The 24,713-nt window shown below is 43.2% G+C and overlaps 1 protein-coding gene across 2 annotated transcripts in view; it reads right to left on the reverse strand.

The window, feature by feature from the left end:
* The window catches only part of LOC144608587 (neuromodulin-like), a 54,850-nt gene that overhangs the window by 23,093 nt on the left and 7,044 nt on the right, over positions 1-24,713 (reverse strand). The window contains exon 2 of one of the 2 annotated variants that reach the window (XM_078426537.1): positions 15,029-15,293. In XM_078426537.1, coding sequence (XP_078282663.1) covers positions 15,029-15,293 — 265 coding nt within the window. Of the gene's footprint in view, positions 1-14,947; positions 15,294-24,713 lie in introns of both variants that reach the window. The other variant, XM_078426536.1, reaches the window with a different exon arrangement.

The raw sequence follows: 24,713 nt of genomic DNA on the forward strand, positions 1-24,713 counted from the left end.
GGTCTTAAATACAACGAACAAATTCAGGCATAGACAATAGACAATAGACAATAGACAATAGACAATAGACAATAGACAATAGACAATAGACAATAGGTGCAGGAGTAGGCCATTCAGCCCTTCGAGCCAGCACCGCCATTCAATGCGATCATGGCTGATCACTCTCAATCAGTACCCCGTTCCTGCCTTCTCCTGGAAGGAGATGTGATGGGAGATCAACATGAGAACCACCAACAATGTAAATGTTATAAAGGGTTCAGGGGAAACTGAACCATTGCAGTGTATAAATAAACTAAGGTAGGTACAATTTCACCGCCCCAAGTAAAGTGAATGATTGGTGCTGACTGCTCTGAGCAAAAGAATATCTCAAGCACTTTGAGGAGAAGCATGGCAACAACATCTTTACATGATAATTTTAAAGTGGGGCGAATTGTATAAATCATGATTATGTAGTCTGCCAACTTCAATGCTTTTGGAGGCAGAGTCTTACACCAGGCAATGGCTTCACCAGAAGAATCCATACTGGAGTACAAGAGCAGGCAGGAAGCCCTTGACATCCAATCAGTCTACAATAGTTGACAGGCAACCCGGGAGCATTGAAAAGTAAATCTGCAGGCTCCCACAGCTGGAGCCAGCTCTGGCCAAGGCACTTAGCAAGACTGCAGCCAGATCACTGTATAGATAGGAAATCACACAGCGGTAAACCAGGGGACAGTTAATTAGACAATGGGTCAGCACAGCAGCATTTCTCAGTAATGATGTTCATTTAATGCATGTTTATTGTTTGGATAAGACAGCAATTTTCTCTTTATTATTTATATAGTAACAATCTATTCCTAAGCGGAGCATAGCAGAAAATTCTGGAGTACATTTACAAATTAGTTATGGCAACATCTGTAGAAGAAGCTTTGGACTGTTCTCGTTGAGCAGTTACATTTGCTGTACCACCAAGTATGTTCCATATCACGGTTTATGCAATTCCCTCACTAATCTGCCCCATATCATGTAAATATGTTGTGTTAGCATTATGTTAACAACGTATTCTTTTGCCAATAGCATTCAGCACCAATCACTCACATTTATGGGCTGGTGAAATTGTACCTACCTTAGCCTATCCATACACAATGGTTGGTTCTCGACAGGAAGATTATCCTGATTCTTTGCGTTCTTTTCCTGCAGCAAGATTTCCTTCTCTCCACCCTCAACCTTCTTGGAAGATTGAACGGAGAATCTCTGCTTCCACTGACAAGGATGTTCAGTAACCAGAGGGCACGGGTTGAAGATAATTGGACAAAGAACAAGGGGAGAGAGGAGGGGAACCATTTTGCATTATTCAGTGGGCTGTTATTACCTGAGAGGGAGGAGGAAACAGTTTCAACCAAACATTTTAGGCTGAAATTGAAAGGATAGATGAGAAACAAAATTGTTCTGTGGTATTCGGAATGAGTGGGGAATAGATCTAATTACTGAGACAAACTAGGACAAATGGCCATCTTTTCACTTCTTTCATTAATGATACTGAGCTGTGCACTTCATACCATTATCATTCTGCTTGTTCTTCCCTGGATGATTTTCTAAGGCCATAGCCACATATGTGAGTAGAGAATAGGTAAGGTCTTCACCAATAATCATCTACAAATAACCTTTAGACTGTAGTTTAGTTTATTTGAGTGTAGGCACACAAGCACACAGTCTTCCCATAATCCTGAAAACGGACATGCTTGTTACTTCAAAACAACAAATGTAAAGTCATTTGTCCTCTGTAAGACCAATTTCAGATAACTCTAGACATTAAAATAAAATTAAAAATTATGCTTCAGTGCATGGAATGTAATCAGTTTTATACTCAACAGATTATCTCTGCTGCTAAATGATCCACATAGTAGTGCATTCCACCTCAATAATTGACTTCTATTGATTTCTGCACACTCATAAGTCATAGGAACAAAACTAGGCAAGTCAGTCCATCTAGTCTGCTCCACCATTCAGTCGTGGCTGATCTATCTTTCCCTCTCAACGCCATTCTCCTGCCTTCTCCCAGTAACCCCTGACACCTTTACTAATCAAGAATCAGTCAATCTCCACCTTAAAAATACCCAATGACTTGGCCTCCATAGCCGTCTGTGGCAATGAATTTCACAGATTTACCAGCCTCTGACTAAAGAAATTCCTCCTCATCCCCTTTCTATTTTGTTCTGAGGCTCTGCCCTCAGGTTCTAAGCTCTCCCATTAGTGGAAACATCCTCTCCACATTCACTCCATCCAGGCCTTTCACTATTCGGTAAGTTTCAATGAGGTCCCCACTCATCCTTCTCAACTCCAGCGAGTACAGGCCCAGTGCCCTCAAACGATTTATTTGAACATCATACTATTTACATCATGCTGAAGACATATAGGTTCGTATTTAGTTTCTGTATGGAAAAAAACACACTACCAATAAGATAGTGCTCCTGCATTATAGTACTGTTAGCCCCGCTCTTTGGATTCCAATCTTCGCCTACAATATACTGACTCCAAAGCAAGGCTACAAGTTACTGACGCAAACCTCCTAACATCTCCTCCAAACATGCCTATTGCATTTGGTGCTCTTCATGTGACGTTCCAGTAATATTTTGTACTAAACAAATAATATCCTTACCTTTTTTGTACTGATTTCATTATGTAAACAGATATCGTCCATTCAATTCTCATATTGTGGGCTGAAGGGCCCGTTTCTATGCTGAACTGTTCTGTTCTCTACATGGGTGAGACCAACTGTTAATGAAGTGATTGTTCTGCTTTGTGTCCGCCATGGCCAGCTGGAGCTCCCAAAGCAAATCATTTCAATTCTTCTTCCCATTCCCACACTAACCTTCCTTCCACAACTTTCTGCACTGCCAGGTGCCGCCAAATTCCGTGTGGGTGGTCTGCAACTCGATGGCATGCACAATTACAGGTAACCTTCTCCCACTTTGTCCCTTTATCTCCTACTGATCTCCCCACATCCTCTCACAAACACCCTTCCACATCCCCCACCTCTCAGTCCCCTGCCACCCACTTTATACTCAACCACACTCCCTTTCTGTCCATCACCCACACATTCCACTCATTAGATGGACACAAAATGCTTCCCCAACATCTGCAGTCACTTATTTCTCCAGCTTGTCGTACACTAGTTTGGAAGAGCATTGAGTATTGCATGCTATGAATTAGAGTCAGTATTCACACAATGTGATCCTACAAACAGCATTCTCTCTCACTCTCTCTCGGGAAAAAAAGGCGTGGAAGGAGATTCACAGTAATTTGCAAAAGTGAATTGAATATATATATATGTATGTGTGTGTGTGCGTATGTGTATATATATATTTTTTGTGTACCTTGTGTGTTGTGACTGTCGGCAGACCGATATAGTATCATATCGTATATCGACATATATATTTGTGTGAATTTATATATATATAAATGTGTGCATTTATATATATATATATATGTATATATATATATGTGTGTGTGTGTGTGTGTGTGTGTGTGTGTGTGTGTGTGTGTGTGTGTGTGTGTGTGTGCGTGTGTATATATATATATATATAAACAAAACAAAAGTCAGTGCCAGGGGAATGAGTTGGAGGATGGCTTTAATTGATAGCACCTTCAAAGAGCTGGCACAGGCGTGGTACCTAATATTCTATATTGTAGGATTTTTTTTTCATCTTTCTTTCTCCATGCCAATAGCCACATGCATTATGCCACTATTATTTTGCCAACTGCTGCTGGCTGAAATTCCAATGCAGCTTCCAGATCGCATAGACACAGCAAAATCATTTAGAGACCTGAAGGATGGCTGATATCCACTTCATTCTTGGACGGCTATTGAAAGAAGATACTCTGGGAAGATATCTGAATCCGTTAAGAACCAGCAGCGCATCTGTTCCAAGACTATGTTTTTGCTTGGTAAACTATGTTCTGGCTTGAACTGAGTTGTAGATTGAATCACAATGTAGGCATCTTGCATGTTGCCAAATCACAATCGAACAGCTACTTCCACAATTTTCTGCTTGTGATCACACACCATCTGTACCTCAAATAAGCAGTGACACTGATTATCGTGAACTAGAACAAGAAGAATGATTCATGTGCTCAGGATATTGCTTTGTCCCAATGGTTACCAAAGAAGATGCATCTTTCTATTCAGCAATCACGGTGGTATTTACAAAGGGGGGGGGGGGGGGCGGGGGGGGGGTGTAATAAGTGTAGATTCCACCTAGTGGATTGATCTACAGGGGGCACATAATCTGTGTAACATAGATGTTAGAAGAGGACAGAAGAGTCTGCAGATGCTGAAATATGGAGCAACAAGCCATCTGCCGGAGCAACTCAATGATTTAAAATAAGCTCCTTGCTTTTGTAAGTCAAAGTAAAAGATTCTGAAAGTTTTTATTTTTCAATGCTTTCCCATTGTTTTGTCATCTAAACGATTTATGAATTCTCTTGCAAGTCTCCCTAGATTGGAAGTTAGTGTGAAGAGGTGATGGGGAAGGGTGTAGCAAGACCTGGCAAGTGGTAGGTGAAAAAGAAATCCAGGAAGTGCAGTAGTAAGTCAGCAGATCAGGCAGCATCCCTGTAGAACATGGATTGGTGGCATTTCTGGAGAGGATCCTTCCTCATTCTGAAGAAGGCTCCCAACCTGCAACATCACCTATCCATCTTCTCCAGAGATGCTGCCTGATCCGCTGAGTTACTCTTGAGCACAAAACCAACATCTGGTGGAAGTTAATGGGTCGGTCAGTATCTGTGGAGGGAAATGGATGGCCAACGTTTTAGGCCAGGCCGCAATCTAGATATCTTGAGGTGTGTTCTAAATGCAAGTCTTTTTTTTACTCAATTGATTTCAACTGCAGATTGCAACTGGTACATGAACAATACATGAACAATGGCACGGCTGGTAGAGCTCCTTCCTCACAGGGCCAGAGGCCCAGGTCCGATTCTGATCTCAGGTAATGTCTGCGTGGAGTTTGCACGTTCTCCCGGTGACTGTGTGGGTTTCCTTTGTGTGCTCCAGTTTTCTCCCGCATCCCAAAGATGTGCGGGTTGTAGGTTAATTGGCCTCCATAAATTACCCCTAGTGTTTAGGGTGTGAATAAGAAAGTGGGATAACATAGATCAATTCTTGATTAGTACAGGTGTCAGCGGTTATGGGGAGAAGGCAGGAGAATGGGGTGAGGAGGGAGAGATAGATCATTCACGATTGAATGGCAGAATAGACCTGATGGGCCGAAAGGCCTAATTCTGCACCTATCACTTATGACTTAATGAGCTTTTCATTTAGCCTTGGTTTTAATTTACATTGATGTAACAGATTGATGATGAGGTTTAATTAACAAGACAAACATGAGTCTTTCTGTCATTAAATCACAGGCCTGATGCTGGTTAGAAAATCACAGAGGGAGCAGAGAATGTCACAGCACAAAGTGAAGTCCTCCTTCTAGGGCCTGTCCTCGCTTTATGGTAAGAACTCTGCAATAAATCTAAATTCCTGACAGTTTTCTTTTTTTGTTGTTATTTTTGTTCCTTTAAGAACTTATCCAATTAACTTTTGAATATTGTTGTAAAGCTACTTACACCATTTGTTGTTAAAACAATGCCTGCCAAATTGAAAAATTCCTAGTTAAACAAGAAGCTGAATATTAATCATTAAATATTTATATTTATTGGTGGTTAAGATGTTAAAATTTTAAACATCTCAGGTGACTCGAATCTTCATCCAACTCGTACATTACTGGATTTAAGAGTGAGACAAGGGGTAGATATCCATCCAGTTCTTACAAAGCAACATCAATCTCTTTTTAGTTTAGTTTAGTTTAGTTTAGTTTATCGTTGTGTGTACCAAGGTGCAGCAGTTGGCTGATAAGTTTAACCTATCTTGGAGCTTCAATAATGGCCGTTGTGTGTGGGGTTATGGGAAAAAGAAGCGCTTTCAATGTTCTGTCTGACAGGAGTCCATCTCTTACAATTAATCAGAAAATGTCCCCTCCAAAGTTCACACCCAACTTCAAGAAGGGTCTTGACCCGAAATGTCACTTATCCATGTTCCGCAGAGATGCTGCCTGACTCGCTGTGTTACTCTAGCACTTTTTGTTCTTTTGTGTACGATCCCCATACTCCACCCACTTTTCAGGATTTGAGACTGTACCCGACCACACAGCACGGGAGAGTTGAGCAGTACCAGAGACCAGGGTTCGATCCTGACCTTGGGTGTTGTCCGTGTAGGGTTTGCACATTAGACAATAGACAATAGGTGCAGGAGGAGGCCATTCGGCCCTTCGAGCCAGCACAGCCATTTAATGTGATCATGGCTGATCATTCTCAATCAGTACCCCGTTCCTGCCTTCTCCCCATACCCCCTGACTCCGCTATCCTTAAGAGCTCTATCCAGCTTCTCCCTGTGGCCCGCATGACTTTTCTCCGGATTCCTCCCACATCCCAAAGATATGCGAGCTTGTACGTTAATTGGTCTGTATTTAAACATTGCCCCTAATATGTAGGGAGCTCAGAATTAAAACTTAATACTCCAGCTAAGGTCTAACTTAATGTAATATGTGCCTTATTTTTGTAATGGATTCATTGATGAATGAAGTCAAAAGGTTCTCCAGCTAAAAGAAATCTTTCCCATTGTACTGTCATCTTAAATGATTTATATATTAGCTTGCAAGTCTCCCTGTTCTCACACTGCCTTTAGAAGTAGGCCATTTATTTTATATTATATCTCACAAAATGTTACTTCACACCTCTCTCTGTTAAATTCACCTGCCATCTGCTGACAGTTTCTCCCAGTCTGTCTGTGACCTTCTGTTAAAAATCCTTCCCGTTTACTCCATTTCTGGGTTTCATATCATCTGCAAACTTAGAAATTATGTCCGGATTGCTAAACTATGTTATAGTAACCAAATTAGTTTCCAAAAGAGATACATATAATTGGCAAAGAGCTGAGAACAAAATACAACACTGCCCACATCGTACACAAGTCTATACTTTCACGGATCTGAAACACCCACAATTGAGCATCACTCTCTGCCCACCGCCTAATCAGGATAAATGTTTTAATAAGCGTCAATTTTGCTACCTCATCCATATTGTAGTTTGTCAAGTGACTATTCAAGTTCACAAGCCAAACATCAAGCAATCTATTTCTTCGTCATAAAACATATGATGAGCGTTTGACAGCACTGGGCCTGTACTCGCTGGAGTTTAGAAGGATGTGGGGGCACCTCATTGAAACTTACCGAATAGTGAAATGCTTGGACGGAGTGGATGTGGAGAGAATGTTTCCACTAGTGCCAGAGTCTAGGACCAGAGGTCATAGCCTCAGAATTAAAGGACGTTCCTTTAGAAAGGAGATGAGGGAGAATTTCAATAGTCGAAGGGTGGTGAATCTGTGGACTACTTTGCCACAGAAGGCTGTGGAGGCCAAGTCAATGGAGAGATAGCCAAGGCAGACATAGATAGATTCTTAGTATAAGAAGATAACTGCAGATGCTGGTACAAATCGAAGGTATTTATTCACAAAATGCTGGAGTAACTCAGCAGGTCAGGCAGCATCTCAGGAGAGAAGGAATGGGTGACGTTTCGGGTCGAGACCCTTCTTCAGACTGATGTCAGGGGGGCGGGACAAAGGAAGGATATAGGTGGAGACAGGAAGATAGAGGGAGATCTGGGAAGGAGGAGGGGATGGGAGGGATAGAGGAACTATCTAAAGTTGGAGAAGTCGATGTTCATACCACTGGGCTGCAAACTGCCCAGGCGAAATATGAGGTGCTGTTCCTCCAATTTCCGGTGGGCCTCACTATGGCACTGGAGGAGGCCCATGACAGAAAGGTCAGACTGGGAATGGGAGGGGGAGTTGAAGTGCTCGGCCACTGGGAGATCAGTTTGGTTAATGCGGACCGAGCGCAGGTGTTCAGCGAAGCGATCGCCGAGCCTGCGCTTGGTTTCGCCAGTGTAAATAAGTTGACATCTAGAGCAGCGGATGCAATAGATGAGGTTGGAGGAGGTGCAGGTGAAACTTTGTCTCACCTGGAAAGACTGTTTGGGTCCTTGGATGGAGTTGAGGGGGGAGGTAAAGGGACAGGTGTTGCATCTCTTGCGGTTGCAGGGGAAAGTGCCCGGGGTTGGAGTGGTTTAGGTAGGAAGGGACGAGTGGACCAGGGAGTTACGGAGGGAACGGTCTCTGCGGAACACAGAGATTCTTGATGAGTACGGGTGTCAGGGGCTATGGGGAGAAGGCAGGAGAATGGAGTTAAGAGAGAGAGAGATAAATCCGCCATGATTGAATGGCGGAGAAGACTTGACGGGCCGAATGGCCTAATTCTGCTCCTAGCACTTCTGATATGACCGTATAAACTTGATCCAGTCATTAAGCATCGTCAATAAAAAAATAATTTCATTTATTAGCCCATGCTAATCCAAATCCAATTAATTTTATGCAAGATTAATGGCTGGATATAATTGGGTTGTGGTTTTTAGTTTATGCCTCTGTCCGACCTTTAAATATGTGCATTAAATTAACACCTCCCAGACGTTCCACTCATTACAATGGGAAGTTGCGTTTGTAGCAGGTGCAAAAGACAATAGCTTCAGTTTCTCCACATTTAATTGCAGGAAGTTTAAACATATTCAGCGTTGGATATCAGTTACACAGTGTGACAACACTGAGACAATGGTGTGGTCCATGGAGCTAATGAGATAAGGCTGAGCATCATCAGGCTCCATGAATATAATGTGTAGGAAGGAACTGCAGATGTTAGTTTACACCGAAGATAGACACAAAATGGTGGAGCAACTCAGCGGGATAGGCAGCATCTCTGAAGAGAAGGATTGGGTCACGTTTCGGGCCGAAACGTCACCCATTCCTTCTCTCCAGAGATGCTGCCTGACCTGCTGAGTTACTCCAGCATTCTGTGTCTGTCTTCCATGAATACAATGCTGTATCTTCAAACAATATTACCAAGGATTGACATCTAAATGAAAAATAGGATGGCAAAAGCAGATCTTCACGGGCAAGCTTTTAAAGCAGAAAAATAAATTATGCAGCAATACATTTATATAAATGGCACATTTTTTGTTTTTGCCTATGTAAATAAGAACTGGCATGAGCTGTTCCATCCAATTAGAAAATGGAGGAGAGCCTTTGGATGGAGTGGTCAACTGTGTCAGAGGCTAGTGAGAAACGAAGAATAATTAGAAACAGTCATTTATCACAGTCAAGGCTGTAAGCAATGTGACTTGTTTTTTACATGGGCGCATCAGAACTGTGACAGAACTGAAAACCTGATCAGAGCAAGCATAAGCAAAAGGAAAATGTGGATATGTAGGAAGGAATTACAGATGCTGGCTTAACCGAAGATAGACACAAAATGCTGGAGTAACTCAGCAGGACAGGCAGCATCTCTGGAGAGAAGGACTGGGTGACGTTTTGGGTTGAGACTCTTCTTCAGTCTGATGTCAGGGGAAATGTGGATGCTGGCTTCCTCGATGTGTTCAAGTTCTCTGCAAAAGAAAGTGATGGGGTCGGAATTTGCAAGAATAGCGGAGCTGGCATTTGTTTTGTGGAGGGGTGGGCTGGTGAAAATAGTGGGAAGCAATCCCTAAAGAGAGAGAGTCCTGAACAATACGACAAAGGCGACACAGTGGCACAGCTGCCTCACAGCGATAAAGACCCGGGTTCGATCCTGACCTCGGGTGCTGTCTGAGTGGAATTTGCCCGTTCTCCCTGTGACCGCATGGGTTTCCACCGGGCGCTCCGCATTCCCCCACATTCCAAAGAAGTGCAGGCTTGCTGGTTAATTGGCCTCTGCAACTTGCCCCTCGTGGACGAGTAAGTGGAACAACGACGAACGAGTGTGAAAGGTGGTCGACGGTCAGCATGGACTCGGTGGGCCGAAGGGCCTGTTTTCATGCTGTATCCCTCGAAACTAATGTCAGCCAGAATTGGGTCAGGAAGACCAATGGAAGTCAATAGTTAGAATAGAATTGTGAATGTTAGGAGTCGTGGTCAGGATGAGAGGCAACCAAACCGACTGATCAATGGCTGAATCAGTTTTCCGCAAGAACTTTCATTGCCTCGAGGCAGCAGGGATGAGGAAGATGAAGTCCATCCTCGGAAACAGTGACCACAGATCTTCCTCTTCAGGCAACAACTCTGGACAGGATGGCCTTCTCCACACCAGTTCCAAAACCTTGAAGGCCTGGGCAAGATTTGTTTTAGTGAAAGTTCTTAATTGTGCCCTAATTCTCATATAGTCTTGGTGGATCAATGTCTCGATTCAATGTCAAAGGGGGTTGAAGCTGATTAGAGAACTGGCTCTGAAATTTAGTGCACGCTCACCAAATACACACTTACACGCACGCACAAGCTTGTACACACATACAAACAAAGACAGGGAAACCTCTGACCACACATACAAACATGCATGATTTTCTCTGCAGTCTTCCTCAGCTCCTCTGATCACCTCTCCTGCAATGATCACTTCCTTCTTCAGTGTCCCACCGTCATTATCCCCATCACTGTCCACTTTCCCGAATGAGTACTTTCCTCTCCCTCTCTTCCAACATCCTCCTCCTTCACACCTTCCAGCAGCCTCCTCCTGCCTTCACCATGTCATTCCTTCCCCATACAACTGTTCGGTTGCACGCCCCACCACAGCCTGTACCCACTGTCCATTCATCGGCCGCTTGTTCTCACAAGTTCAGGCCACCCAAGTGACCATCACCATTCTTTGACCCCGGGGGCAACTTTCCGACCGGCAATGACCTGCCCAGGTTACATGGCTATGTGGGCCGATTCACGGTGCACGAGCTGAGGTGACCTGACCACTGTTGCTTGCACACACACTTTCATAAAGTCATCCCTTCATGACCCACCACTGACAAAGCAGAACTAATGCTGAGGAACTTCGATCACAATGCATAGGAAGGGACTGCAGATACTGGTTTATACCAATGATAGACACAAAAAGCTGGAGTAACTCAGCAGGACAGGCAGCATCTCTGGAGAGAAGGAATGGGTGACGAGACCTTTCTTCAGACAACCTGAAGGAATGGGTGACGTTTTGGGTCGAGACCTTTCTTTAAACTGTCTGAAGAAGGGTCTCGACCCGAAACGTCACCCATTCCTTCTCTCCAGAGATGCTGCCTGTCCTGTTGAGTTACTCCAGCATTTTGTGTCTACCTTCAATCACAATGCCATGGTCACTAAGCACACTTGATGGGGAATTGGTCACTGAGGGCATCTAAGATGTTCTTAGATTTGTTAGTGCAGCACACAATTTATTTTTGGTTCTTTAGAATATCTTTTGAGAAACAATGACACGCTCTTTGTGTGTTTGAGATGTTTAAAGTATTAGCAGCCTTCAGATATATTTGACATGAAAGCTAATCGCCATATCTTTCGCTGAATAAAAAGTATTTTCCATTATTCCTTATTCCGAGCTACTTTTCTCCAGTATTTAAACAGAATATTTATACAAGGATTTTTGAAATACATTAATTTGTATTTCTCAGTTGTTAAATCTTCTGCAGTGCTGATTGATATAATATGTATCATTCATTTAAAAGCCCTCATTTTAAAGTCACTGCAGAAAATCAAAACTGTGTTTCCACATCGCTATAATGTGGGGAAGGGTTCTGCCAGTACAGAAATCTAAGTGTGTTTGGCAAACTCCAAATGTGTGGCTTTGTAAGTCGCTTGAATTTGACATTTCCTCAGTGCCATTTTATTTTGCAGAAAAAAAATCTAAATGTTCTGACAAAATCACACATGAAGATAAAATTAGTTATTTCAGATTACATAAAAACACACCATACTTATCATTTCCACAGTAATAGACTTGGAAAGACGTGTCCAATCTTGTAGCTACACTCCAATGTATGATTGGCTTTCAAGCAATTATTATTAATGTGCTATTATTAGCCTTTTGGTACAATTTTATTCTTTACTATCTGTAGATGGATATTAATACAGACTGAGATTTGTATTTTGTCCTATCCCCATTTGCTTATTGAGTAAATGTTTGTTCTGTTTCTGTACTCAGACATAGGTCTGATGACTCAGGTTTGGTTCCACTACTTCCCATCTACAAAGGCCTGAATCATCCTACCACAACTAGAGAGCAGTCCTGATCCACGATCTACCTCATTGGTGACCCTCGGACTATCTTTGATCGGACTTTACTGGCTTTACCTTGCACTAAATGATATTCCTTTATCACGTATCTATCTATACACTGTAAATGGCTCGATTGTATTGTCTTTCTGCTGACTGGTTAGCGTGCAACAGAAGCTTTTCACTGTACCTCAGAACACCTGACAATAAACTAGACTGAACTGAACTGAGGAGTTTTGATAAAATCACCCTCTCTGGAGTTGTGACTGCAGAGCACATAAATAGAGGCAATGTTGGACTCAGCTATGATGATTGTTATGCAAAACTCAAACCCGATCTCAAAGCTAAAAGAAAAGCCAATTTGGCAAAGGATTTGTTGAGATCAAAAATCAGGACATGAGCAGAAAACCAAGTTGTTCGTATGGAACAGAAAGTATTGAATGACCTCTTTCCGAGACAGTCCAAGGACCTTTCTTGAACCCCTAATAACTAACCATCAAGTGCCACAATTGCCAAATTTGGAATGACAAATAACATGAACCAATCCATTTTTCTTTTTCTTTCAGTTCTCCTGGACAATTCTGGACATTGAGCTAAAAAAAGAGAAATGAGAAATCGTCTGGAAGGCAGATGTTGTCATCTTGAAAGATGCATCTGTGACCTGGCAAATATTTTACCTTTTCAGGCAGAGCACCTTGCGTTTGATAGAGCATTCTGTCATGCACATCTTGCTTAGCAACTGGCAATTAGGTTAGTGTTGCTAAGGATAAAAAAAAGCTAAATTCAGAAATAGGTCCTGCCGACTTACACCAGGGATTGGACACAATGTCTAACTGACGTTACTATGTGAACTACTTCTGTTGCCTGCAACATAATAATGAAAGGCATAGATCGAGTGGATGTGGAAAGGATGTTTCCACTGGTGGGAGAGTCCAGGACCAGAGGTCATAGCCTCTGAATTAAAGGGCGCACTTTTAGAAAGGAGGTGAGGATGAGCTTCTTTAGTCAGAGGGTAGTTAATCTGTGGAACTCATTGCCACAGAGGGTTGTGGAGGTCGTCAGTGGATATTTTAAAGGCAGAGATAGACAAATTCTTGATGAGAACGGATGTCAAGGGTTATGAGGAGAAGGCAGGAAAATGGGATCAGGAGGCAGAGATCAGCCATGATTGAATGGTGGAATAGACTCGATGGGCCGAATGGCCTAATTCTACTCCTATAACTTGTGAACTTGCGAACATTCAGGATCACATCGCCTGTTGACTTCACCAGCAGCATTATTGCCCAGCCAGTGGAAATGTGTGCGGAATTAAACACTAATGAATTTTAAAGTGCAATGGTTTTCTTCTATGCTTCCGAATTAAGAATTTAGTTCTTCAATCACGCCGGGTTGAAAATGTCCAACCCATTCTAACAGCCAAATAATAGACCCATTGACAAATTTCAATCTTATTTTCAATCGATGTCCTGTTACATAAATAAAGTTGTGCCATCATTTCTCAATAATGAATAATCTTTGAGACAGCAACTCAATTTTATGTTCTTTACAATGGCTTTTAAATTGGAAAATCCATCAAGGGAAACCCCCACCTTGTTGAAATGTTAATGTTTGTCAGTACATCATCTTATAGTGTTCTGACATTATAATGTCAACATATTTTTAAATTCAGTTATGGCATAGTCCATTAAGGTCAATTTTCTTATAATCTATCCAATGGAGCCATCCAGTGCTTTTCTTGCACTGTAACTGTAATTCTTTTTTTGTGCACAATCCGCAGGCATTGCCACTTTCATTTCACTGCACTATGTGTATGTGACAAATAAATTTGACTTGACTTGACTAGAAGGAGGCCATTTGGCCCATTGAGTATGTTCTGGTTCTCAGAACAATCCCATCAATCCCATTCCCTTCCATAGTTTCCCCATGATCTATTCTCTCAGACATGCCTGCCAACTCTTCCACCCAACACTTATCCACACAATAAATTATTTTACTGGCAATTGGAAGAGAATGGGCTCATTGGGGACAGTCAACATGGCTTTGTCCATGGCAGGGTATGCCTTACTGATATATTGAGTCTTTTGCGGAGGTGACAAAGGTGATTGATGAAGGCAAGGCAGTGGACATTATCTACATGGATTTTAGTAAGGCATTTGATGAAGCCCCACATGTTAGACCGACCCAGAAGAACAAACGTGTATGGAAATAACTGCAGATGCTGGTTTAAATCGAAGGTAGACACAAAATGGTGGAGTAACTCAGCGGGTCAGGCAGCATCTCAGGAGAGAAGGAATGGGTGACGTTTCGGGTCGAGACCCTTCTTTAGACTGAAGAAGTGTCTCGACCTGAAACGTCACCCATTCTTTCTCTCCTGAGATGCTGCCTGGCCCGCTGAGTTACTCCAGCAATAGACAATAGGTGCAGGAGTAGGCCATTCGGCCCTTAGAGCCAGCACCACCATTCAATGTGATCATGGCTGAGCATTCTCAATCAGTACCCCGTTCCTGCCTTCTCCCCATACCCCCTGACTCCGCTATCCTTAAGAGCTCTATCCAGCTCTCTCGTGAATGCATTTAGAGAATTGGCCTCCACTGCCTTCTGAGGCAGAGAATTCCACAGATTCACAATTTACATTTTGTGTCCACCCCAGAAGATCAAACCCCTGTTATGTTCGTGTTTACTTAGCGTTTCCATTGGGATGCAGGGAACATTTTGAAGGAACAGGGAGAGGTGAAAGTCAGAGGAGAAGAGGGAATGAACTCGAGAAAGTCATGATGACTGCAGGTGCAGCCACAGGGGAGGATGAGCCCCTACCTGTCTCTGACTGGTCCCCATTAACAGATGCCCCATCCTTTGCCTTTTCGGTAGCCCCGCTCTGCTCTTTTCCTTCCTTGCCTGCATCAGTTGCTCCCGAGTCCCCGGCACTCGTGCTGGTCTCGTCGGGCCCATCCGCCGGAGCGTCTTCCTCACAAACCCTTGTGCCGTCTGCCTTCAGCTCGGAATCATCCTTCTCTCCGCCCTTCAGCTTCTTCCTGGTCATGTGGCCGCGGAAGCTGGCCTGGATCTTCGCCGCGGCCGCGTTCGCCTCCTCATCGTCCAGGGGGATGTCCAGGATGTCCTCCTCCTCCTCGTGCTTCACGCAGGTTTCCTCTTTGTTGACCTTCGCGTAAAAACAAGGGAGGGGGAAGAAAAAAACAGCTTTTAGGAACCAAGTTACTCACCAAAAAAAAGTTGGCTCTTGCAAGCGAGGCTTTCAGCTTATCTGTAAGCAAACATGTCACAAATTGAAAATAAAATGCAAATATTAAATGTATTTGGTTTGGAGATTACTACAAAATCCAACTGGATTTAGCAGACAGGTGGGTGTTAAACGGCAGACTGCAAAGCAGATCTAACGATGCCAGCCACTCTTGTACCATAATATTTATGTGGGCGATGGATTTGTTTCTGACTCTCTCTCCCATCCTGGGTTTCCAGCCTTCCTACCTCTCCCACCTCCTCCCAAACTTTGTCCAAGTCAACAGACGATATTCACAGATGCCACAAATGCCTTGGCCAAAGTGTAAAGCAGCACGTGCAAGTGGACCTGGAACAAACACAGTACTTTAACCATGTCAGGTCCCTGTGTCAACGTCTATAATATCAGGTGTGCAGGCCACAAAAGGGAACAAAAATTCCAGCCAAAGCTCAGGATCATTTGCATCAGGGAGTTGGAAAATCAGTCAAAGTTCCCATTCAATAATGATTCCATCCACGACTATCCAGATTTAATATATATTAAAGATAGACACAAAATGCTGGAGTAACTCAGCAGGGCAGGCAGCATCTCAGGAGAGAAGGAATGGGTGACGTTTCGGGACGAGACCCTTCTTCAGACTGAAGGTATTTATTCACAAAATGCTGGAGTAACTCAGCAGGTCAGGCTGCATCTCAGGAGAGAAGGAATGGGTGACGTTTCGGGTCGAGACCCTTCTTCAGACTGATCTATTCATTGAAGTGAAATATATGAAATTGAATGAAAATATATTAATTGAAGGGAAGTGGCTTTCGCAAGCTGAGCCAGCATTTAATTGTCCATCCTGAGTTGCTCGTGAGAAGACACCATTGAGCTGCCTTCTTCAATGGCTGTAGTCCCTCAGGTGTGGGTACATGCACAATGTTGTTCACAACAGAGGATTTTGACCGAGTGACGGTGAAGGAACGGCGATATACTGCCATGTCAGGATGGTATATGGTTTGGAGGACAACTTTCAGGTGATAGACATATGGTCATAACGAATAGGATTAGAATTAGGCCATTCGGCCCATCAAGTCTACTATGCCATTCAATCATCGCTGATCTATCTCTTCCTCCTAACCCCATTCGCCTGCCTTCTCCCCACAACCTCTGACACCTGTACTAATCAATAATCTAGCGTTCCATGCCTTTTTTTTCCATACATGGTGTCCCTGGTGCTTCTCGGCCCTTGTCCTTCCAGCTGTTCAATGTCATGGATTTGGAAGGTACTGTCTAAGGAGTCCTGGAAGGAAGAATTGGCTAAACAGAGGATTTAACTCATTCGTAACTCTATTGATCATTAATTTGTTTGTTGCCTTTTGTGGCTTCTTCCTAGGTTAATTGTCACGATCAAGTTGAAGGACGTAAGCATCCTCTGGAGATGAAAGGACAGTTAAGGTGTGAATAAAGTGCTTAAAATTTACATCAAGAACAATGGAACTGCTGGAAGTAAATATATATTTATTGTCTTTGACCATGAATGGGTTTTTTTTGCCCATTTTAGAGGGCATGAAGTTAATCATATTGCTGTGGATCTAATGTCACAGACTAGTTAAGGAAAGCCTCCCTCTATCCATAATGTTCAGTGATGAGGTTGATGGGATTTACAGCTATGCAGTAGTTTCATAATCACCACTACTGGAACTATCTTTAAATTCCAATTAAATTCCAATTTAACTGTGAATTTAAATACCCCAATTGCCAACGTAGCAGTTGATCATTTCTGCATGTCATCTGTTCATTATTAGGCCAGTAATGTAACCATTTTATGACAATTCCCCTGCCAAAGCTGTGCATTGAATAAGAGAAACTTCAATCTACTGTTTTAATGGTTTTGATCAATCACGAGCTTTAAATTCCCAATCCATTACTATTCCAGTGGACTGGTAAGAGGCTGCCTGAAGTATGTACAAGACAGGACATCTGTAATTCTACACAGCTGATGTGCTGACTTAAATCCCCATCTGTAAAGATGTACAACTGTAACAGAATTCAGCATTGGTAATATTTCAGTACAGCTCATTAATCAGTTATTGGAACTTGGGTCTTTTCTTTGTCTAATTGTTCGTGCGCATCTATATACTAAACCTCGCGTTTGTTTGTTTCTGAAACTGCAGCCAAAATGTTGCACGATAGCACGACAATTTTAGGCCCACCTTACTCACCGTCGTCCCTTTGGTGCTAATGGAAGAAGTTTCATTGAAATCGGTGTTATATTTTTAAAGTTATTCACATTTTAAAGTTTAAATCTATCTCCTAAGGAGGGAGGGGGGAGGGAGGAGGGAGAGAAGGGGGTGGAGTGATGGGGAGGGAGGGAGGGGGGAGGAGGGAGGATAAGGGGGGTTGAGGGTGTTGGAGTGGGAGGAGGGGAATCGGGGAAGGGGAGGGGGGAGGCGGGAGGAGGGAGGATAAGGGGGGGTTGAGGGTGATGGAGTGGGGGGGAGGGGAATCGGGGGAGGGGAAGGGGAGGGGAGGGGGGAGGGTGAGGGGAGGGAGGAGGGGGGATGGAGGGGGGAATGGAGGGGGGCGAGGAGGGGAGGAGGGGAGTGGGGGAGGAGAGGGTGCTGCACCAATGCAGGAGAGGTTTGGGCCCAACGGGTCCACTTGGTCGAGCCATTTCTAAAATTCACTTTTTCTTTCAGACTGATTTAGATATTTGGATTTAAAAATCCCAGCTGTCATGGCAGGTTTCCAATTTATGCCTCAGACTAATCAGTAAAGGAGATTTCAGAGGGGATATTTAAAGGATTAGCCTTATGCAATCAATGCTGTAGTCCACATATTAATTGGATAATTTAACAATGGCACTAAAATAGTCCAAAGCAATCATAATCCATCTCTTGAATAAGTTATATATTTCTGGAATTCAAGGTGGTCGGCACAAAATTATTGCTTCTTGAAAAAGCAATGATGATTGTTAGAATTGGTAAGTACAATTATCGCACTAATGTGAATGACCCAATGATACTGGTTTGTGTGCCGATGCTACCTTTTCAGGACTCTTTCGAAAGCACCTTCCAAACCCATGACTATTACCAGCTGGAAGAACAAGGACAGCAAAACCAAGGTAAGACAACTCCATAAAGATTGCATGTGTAGGAAGGAACTGTAGATGCTGGTTTAAACCGTTGATAGACTCAAAATGCTGGAGTAACGTAGGCAGCTTCTCTGGAGAGAAGGAACGGGTGATGTTTCTGGTCTCAACCCGAAACGTCACCCATTCCTTATCTCCAGAGATGCTGCCTGTCCCGCTGAGTTACTCCAGCATTATGTGTCCACCTCCATAAAGACTACACTTGGGTTCGGAACAATCAGCATACCTGGAGGGTTGCAGTCAGGACAGGGTTATTGAGACAGGAAGATAACGTTGGAGTGTGCAGCCAAAGGGTTGCAATGATTTTGCAAGTGCTGGAATTGTACTGAGGGAAAGGCATTACAGAAATAAATGTGTGCCGGTCCATTCCAACGTTTGTGTGGCCTCACGCAGTATTCCCGCAACCCCTTTCATCCAACACTATTTGCATGCATTTCTCTCTCCTCCTTTCTCCATTGTTTATCGATGTTCCAGTGACATACTTCACCAGCCACGTGGCAGTCAGTTCCAGGATATAACAATTCCCTGGATAAACCAGCATCTCCGCAAATCACTGCTCATCACACACGGCTGTTATACATTTGCAATGTCGAATTTTCATCTCTCCTGCAGCCGATAAGCTTTTTTAAAGGTCGCATCGTTTTCAAATTCCATGGTTTTAGATCCCCTAACCAAGGTCAACACAATTTCTACATCTATCTCATTATTTTTATTTACACACAATGGCACCACCTCAGTAAATCAGGGAGCATTCTGTTCTGTGAATGCTCAGCTTGGTGCATCCATCAGCACAGTACTATGCAAGTCACTGATTGCTCCCCAGACACCTGTCACAATGCTTTTACTTTAAGGCAACCTCATATGACAAATTGACAAGATGAGCATCAAGCAGAGACCCAGGTTTGATCCTGACTATGGGTGCTTGTCTGCCTGGAGTTTGTACGTCCTTCCCGTGACCTGAGTAGCTTTTCTCTGGGATCTCCAGTTTCCTCCCACGCTCCAAAGACTTTGTAGGTTAATTGGCATGGTATCATTGTAAATTATCCCTAGTGTGTGTAGGATAATGTAAGTGTGCGGAGATCGCTGGTCGACACAGACTCGGTGGGCCGAAGGGCCTGTTTCCGCGCTGTATCTCTAAACTAAACTAAACTATGCCAAGGAGCAGAGTTTTATGGCATCTCTGTGATAATTAAAGATATTATACCAAATATAGGTGCAGCACATTTTCTTCATGCAGCGTTGGAGTATCATAGGCTCAGGTGAATCTGCACCTGGAATACCATAGACACATCTGGTTTCCCAGCTAAGGAAGAAAATGCTTGCAATAGAATGCAATGAAGATTCGGCAGATTGATTGCTGGAAAGAAGGGATTGTCTAATGAGAGATTAATGGGGTTAAGAGGGAAAGATCAATCAACCATGAATGCATGGCGGCGTAGACTTGATGGGCTGAATGGCCTAATTCTGCTCCTATCACTGATGAACATGAACTAAGCAGATTATCTCTACCCTCCACCCCATTTAGAAGAAGGAGAGGTATTTCTGTTGAAGTATATAAAATGCTCATGGGGTTTGATGGGGGTAGATATAGAAATGATGTTGACCTTGGTTAGGGAATCTAAAACCAGGAGCCACAGTCTTGAAATAAGGATGGTCCAGTCAGGACAGAGATAAGAAAACAAATCTTCACCTGGAGTGTAGCATATCTTGGAACTCTCTCTCCTGGAGGGCTACATTTTTAGTGGCTGAGTATATTATAAACAGAGAACGATAGGTGATTGTTTATAGTAAGAATCAAATTAGTGCTGGGAAATGATAAAGAAATAAAAGATCAGCCATGATCTCAGTGAGTGTCAGAACATACATGAGGGGCCAAATTGCCTACTCCTGTTTCCATCTCTTCTGTTCTAATGTTTAAAAATTGCCTTCTACTTGAACCGGGAAATGATTAAGAAGTTTCAGCTGTCAAGGTGGCTTAGTGATGTGTAACCAATCCACTGCTCATGGTTTACCCAGTTTAGTTTAGTTTAGTTCAGAGGTACAGCATGGAAACAGGCCCATCAGCCAACTGAATCCGCGCCGACCAGCGATTCACGCACACTAACACTATCCTACACACACTAGGATGTGTGTCCCTAACAAAATTCCCTAACAATTTTACCAAGCCAATTAGCCATACAAACCTGTACGTCTTAGGAATGTGAAAGGAAACTGGAGCACCTGGAGAAAACCCACTTAGGTCACGGTGAGAACGTACAAACTCCGTACAGACAGCACCCGTAGTCAGGATCGAACTGGGGTCTCTGGTGCTGTAAGGCAGCAACTCTACCTCTGTGCCACAGTGCTGCCCTATCCAGTACCATTAAATTCTTCTAGTCCCATTGCAAAAAGGATGATTTAGGAGCAGTTCTATAAGAAGACAGGATGAGAAAGGCAAAGCCTATTACATAAAGGGTACTTGTGATTAATATTCTTCACTGCACTGTGCATTCCTAAGTATCATGTATAAGTAGTGACCTAAATTAGTGGAAGTTAATGGTGAATTCTTTCAGTAAGTTTATAGCTTCGCGATGTTTTTAGTGAAGATGGATTTTCTATGTGCTTTCCTTCCTTGGAGTCTGTGATAAGATATAGGTGCCATAAGATTTATGCTTTCACGTTGCGGTATCAGAGTATTGTAGGCTCAGGTGAGACTGCACCTGGAAACATTACGGAGACATCTCGCCTCCCATTTTTTGACCTACTTCCACTGGAATAAAAATACCCCCCCCCCCATTCCCAGCCATCACCCCCACCCTCCCCAATTTTCTTTGTCTCTTTCCAAACATTCTTTCTGGAAAAGGGTGCTGTCTTTTTATTTTAAACACAAGATACGGTGTTATTAAGATGCATATGTTTGATAACTCAAAAACAGGAGATGAAAAATTCTCAGCTACAGCGTGACAAAGTAAACAGGCGCACTCTATTAGAGCTGCAATTGAAAAATAATAACCTTTCCGTCTGCGTTCTTGCTAACTGTGGCTAATTGGCTCCTTAAAACAAGAACCATTTGCACACACAAACTCACGCACTTCAAACTCAGACAGTAGGAAGTCAGCTTAACAAGGTTTTCCCCAGAGAGGGATCTGCAATTGATAATAACCCAGTTTTCTCTGAGAGTGTGTTGCAATTTTTAGCACAATCACCTCATTTCTAATCATTTGATTTCCTCTCCAGTTGCTCTTCAGATTTATCGCTCTGGCTAGCTGGGCAGTTTCACATCGCCCTTTCTACAAAATGGAAACTCATAGATTCTGCTGCCATTTGCCAGCTGGACATTAGACATCGCTGGGCAAAGGTGGACCTCACTATCCATCTCAACTATCAACAAACACTTCCAGCAAGACACTGCGGGTAATAATAAAAAGGAGTGGACACTGGCGGATTTTATCACAACCTCTAGGCAAGGAGCACTGACTAATACTTATATAACGTTAATAAATTGTATTTATATACTCAGTTCTTTAAGACAATAGACAATAGGTGCAGGAGTAGGCCATTCGGCCCTTCGACAACATATGCCAATCTGGCAACATATTCCATATCGTCAGAGCCCAATAACAAACACTGCACTATATTAATTTGCCATACTATCAAGTGAACCTCTTTGCTTTCTTCATTTCTTGCCTTCCTTCCTTCTTCTACTGACCAGATCCCAACTTGAACCAAATGCTGATCATCTATTGTATGCACCTTGCGTTTTCAAATCCCTCCATTTAAATCCTCTCCCAAGTCTCAATCTTTCTTCACCCCTCTGCATTGGTCCAATTCTAGGTGTTCTATCCCTGTACCCAATGCTATTCGCCCCTCCCCTCACCACACTACCCGCATCACCATCCATTCAAACACCATCAACAATCATGCCTTGAATTGTCTGGGTTCTGCACTTTGGAATTCTCCCACCTAAAATACCAAGTACTTTAATACTTTACTTTAGATTTTGGAGATGCAGCGTGGAAACAGGTCCTTCAGCCCACTAAGTGCACACCAACCAGTGATTACCCTATATACTAGAACCATCCTACACACTAGGGATAATTTACAATTTTTGCTGAAGCCAATTACCCTACAAACTTGTACGTATTTGGAGTGTGTGAGGAACTAGAGCACTCAGAGAAAACCTACGCAGCACTTTGTGTTTATTCTCTAACCAAAGGTTTGTTAAACTTCCTTGATGTCTACTCTTCGGCTCCATGTCAAATGTTGATTGAACCAGCTGTGAAATAACCTGGAAGGCACTCCCAAATTATTCGTGTTACATAAATAAAAGCTGTTGCTGTTCCTTGGCCCTTGATGTGCTGCATGTTTGAAGACTCCTGCACAGGGTGTAGGAGGGGATATTTAAACCTTTAGCCATCCACAACCAATATTACCGGCTATGGGCAAGGCTCAGTTTCAGTGTTTAGTGCAGTGATACAGTAAGGAAAGAGGCCCTTTGGCCCACCAAGTCCGCACTGTACACTAGCACGAATTGACCTATAAATCTGTATTCTTTGGAGTGTGTGAGGAATTAGAGCATTCAGAGAAAACCTACGCGGTCACAGAGAGAACATACAAACACCGTACAGCCAGCACTCATAGTCAGGATCGAACCTGACGTCTGTTGAGTGTGGGAGGAAACCGGAGCACCTGGGGAAAACCCACATGGTCGCAGGGAGACTGTACAAACTCCGTACAGACAGCACACATGGTCAGGATCGAACCCAGGGCTCTGGCACTGTAAGGCAGCAACTCTACTATTGCATCGCCGTGCCACCCGAAACACTGAATGGACTTATCATTTAACCTGTGGGAATAGCTCCAATATTCCCAGATATTCAGAGACCATTGTATTGCATGGCAAAAAAAAAACACTTGGCTCAGTTAACAGAGTTTTCTCCTCTGTATATGAAGATTATAGATTCAATCTCATTCCACATCAACACTATATCTGGCAGGACTCTCCAGTGGAATGTGGAGAAGGAGCATTGTATTATTGGAGGCTTCTGCTTTCCGGGCAGGCAAAATACATAATGCCCTTGCAAGTGGGCATAAAAGATCCTGTGATACATCTGGTGAAAGAAAGGGGACCAATGTCTAGTGTGTGGCCAATATTTTGCATCACAGAAACAAATGACCTGATTATTATCACACTGATGTTTGTGATCTTGATTATGGAAATTGATGAGAGACACCAGAGACTGCAGAAATTGATTATGTGACGACTTCAAAAGTACTTTGTGGCTGCGGGTAAGATCTCTCAATCAAAGAAATTAATGAAGGATACTGAATATACACTGAATATACACGGAATATACTGAAATATAGCAGTATAGTTACTGCCTTACAGAGCCAGCTATCCGGGTTTGATCCTGATTACTGGTGCTGTCTGTACAGAGTTTGTACGTTCTCCCTGTGACCACATGGGATTTCACCAGGAGCTCTGGATTCCTCCCACACAACAAAGACGTCCAGGTTTGTTGGTTAATTCGCATCGGTAAAATTGTAAATTGTTCCTAGTGTGTGTAGGATAGTGTGGGTGCATAGGGTGATCGCTGGGCAGCGCGGGCTCGGTGGGCTAAATGGCCTGTTTCTTCGCTGTGTCTCTAAACTAAACTAACAATAGAAGGAGACCTTTCAGTGGGTCACCTCCATCCTGGATAGACTGGCCCAGTAAGAGCTGAGAAAGCTGACAGAGAGAAACCTTGAAAGTGCTGACGAAAGGAACCAGATCTGTTACATTAAATAACATCCAATCTGTTCTGTGTGTCAGGAAACACACGGAAGGTTTTGCTGCAGGTCCAGAATAGAGTCAACGAATGGACCGTGTTTTTTTAAGCAGCCAAGAAAGAGAAGCAAGTAGGTCACACAGTCTCTCCAGCCTACTCCACGCTTCTGTCGGGTACTGGCCAACTCTCTGCCCGGCCCTGTTAACTTTCCTTATTAATTCATCGCATGGTGGCGCAGCATAGAGTTGTTGCCTTACAGTGCTTGCAGCACCAGAGATCCCGACAATGGGTGCTGTCTGTACGGAGTTTGTACGTTCTCCCCGTGACCTGTCTGGGTTTTCTCCGATATCTCCGGTTTCCTCCCACACTCCAAAGACGTACAGGTTTGTAGGTTAATTGGCTTGGAAAATGTAAAAATTGTCTTTAGTGTGTGTAGAATAGTGTTAATGTGCAGGGATCGCT

Source organism: Rhinoraja longicauda, chromosome 32 (assembly GCF_053455715.1).
Source record: "Rhinoraja longicauda isolate Sanriku21f chromosome 32, sRhiLon1.1, whole genome shotgun sequence".
NCBI classification, from domain to species: Eukaryota; Metazoa; Chordata; class Chondrichthyes; order Rajiformes; family Arhynchobatidae; genus Rhinoraja; species Rhinoraja longicauda.